We start from the raw sequence: 1,901 nt of genomic DNA on the forward strand, positions 1-1,901 counted from the left end.
CACAATGACTCCACGATCTCTTTCTTGAGTGGTAACAGCTCATTTAGACACCATCGTTTTATAGGTATGGGGGGATGGTCAGGCCTGGCCGGGGGTGTGTGCGCGAGGGCAGACGGGGGAGAGCCCAGCCCCCTCTACACTGGGAGCCCCGACACGGACCCCTTGGGGGAGCCACTCCTTGCTGGATTCCTGCCCTCCCAGCAAGCAAGCTCTCCACCCTTGGCCCCCTGCCCCAGCCCCTCCCGTCCCACCCATTGCCCACTGCCGCCCTCCCCCACCCATCAGCACCCAACGCCCCCCCCGCCTCACCCTGCCTGCACTTTCTCCTTGGTCAGTGACTCGATCATCTTGGTGCCCAGGTCGTAGATGGTTTCCATCTCTGTGGTCTTCAGCGTCAGCTTCCCCACCTTGGCGCCCTGCGGCGGGGGGGAGGGGGGGTGTCAGCCACTGCGCACACACACCACCCGCCACATTCCCGGGCAGAGAGCAAATGTGGGGGGGAGGGGGAGAGCCCACAGCTGCGCCCCGCCCACTGGCCTAAGGGGGGCCTGCTTGGTGGGGGTGGGAGGGGCCTGCTCTTGGGTGGAGGGGAAGGGCCAGTTCCTGCAAGGGAGGGGGAGGTAGGAAATGGGAGGGGGCTGTTCCTGGGGCAGCAGGTGGGGTATGGGAGACCAGGGCAGCACCAGCCAACCCAGGTCTGATCTGTCCTGCTCCTGCCAAGCCGGGCAGGGGAACCCGGGGCGGCACCGGCTGGCTGAGCCCCCAGGGGCTGCCCACCCCCCTGCCCCGCGCCCCACTCACGGTGCCGGTGGCCGGGCGGTCAATCTGGATCTCCACCACTTCCCCCTCGATGATCTCGGTCTCCTCCCTGTGGGGAAAGAGGAGGGGAGGTCAGGGGGGACAGCCCTCACCCCCACCCGCCGCGCCACAGTCCCCAGGGACAGAAACCAGCTTCCCCCACCACTCCCAGCAGGGGGCAGCTCTGTGCCCAGTGCAGCACCCACGCACGGCAGGGCAACCAATGCCCTCCTGCCTCCCAGCCCCCGGTCTAACCACTCAACTCCACTCCCATCCCAGAGCCGGGGAGAGAACCCAGGAGTCCTGGCTCCCAGCCCCCCGTGCTCTAACCCACCAGCCCCCCTCTCCTCCCAGAGCTGGAGACAGGACCCCAGCGTCCGGGCCCCGCCCCTCACTTGATGCGCACGCCGATGGAGCGCCGGAAGGCCTGGGTCAGCGCCTCTGTCTTGCTCATTTCCAAGGAGAAGATCTCGCTGCCGGCGATGGCGGTGAAGGGCGTGTCCAGCCCCAGCGCCTGCGCCATGCCTGGGGGCATGGGGGAGAGCTGGTTACACAGGGGAGTGGACGGCTGGGGACCCCCACTCCTCAGCCACTGCTCTGGGCATGGCAACTCCCTCGAGGGGCCCAGAGGAGAGTGCCAGGGTGGGAGGGATTCCCAGGGTAGGGGGGATCCCAGCACATGGGGGGGGGGGGGGGTTCCTGGGGGGGGAGCAGGATTCCAGGATGGGGGAGGGGGATTCCTGTGGGGGAGGAGTCCAGGAGGCCCTGTACTTGTCAAGAGGAGGAGCGGAGGAGGGGTCCCCAGGCCAAGGGTGTGATCGGTTCCCAACAGGGGCCCCCCAGGTGCCTTAGAGGGAGCCCCCCAGTGCCATACCCATGGCGATGGCCGTCTTGCCGGTGCCCGGCTGGCCAGCGATGAGGACGGCCCGGCCCGCGATCTTCCCCTCCTTGATCATCTCCAGGATGACGCCGGCGGCGCGGCGGGCGGCCAGCTGGCCCACCATGCCCTGCGAGACCTGGGAAGAGCGAGGGGTGGGTGCCGGCGAGGGGGGAGCCCCAGCCAGCCCCCCGCTCCTCCCTCACGTGCCACCCAGCCCCCCCCC

At 68.8% G+C, this 1,901-nt stretch overlaps 1 protein-coding gene across 1 annotated transcript; it reads right to left on the reverse strand.

Moving 5' to 3' along the window:
* Positions 1–309: 309 nt before the first annotated feature.
* LOC113408592 (ruvB-like 2) lies at positions 310–1,823 on the reverse strand (the record flags this gene model as incomplete). The annotated part of the gene is made up of 4 exons (XM_026661926.2): positions 1,673–1,823; positions 1,194–1,323; positions 802–868; positions 310–416 (listed from the first exon to the last, which is right to left on the reverse strand). Coding segments are annotated over exons 1-4 (434 nt in total), but the record flags the coding sequence as incomplete, so codon positions are not given.
* Between the last annotated feature and the right edge of the window lie 78 nt (positions 1,824–1,901).

This window comes from Terrapene carolina, unplaced genomic scaffold (genome assembly GCF_002925995.2).
Source record: "Terrapene carolina triunguis isolate 2854851 unplaced genomic scaffold, T_m_triunguis-2.0 Scaffold19634, whole genome shotgun sequence".
Lineage (NCBI taxonomy): Eukaryota > Metazoa > Chordata > Testudines > Emydidae > Terrapene > Terrapene triunguis.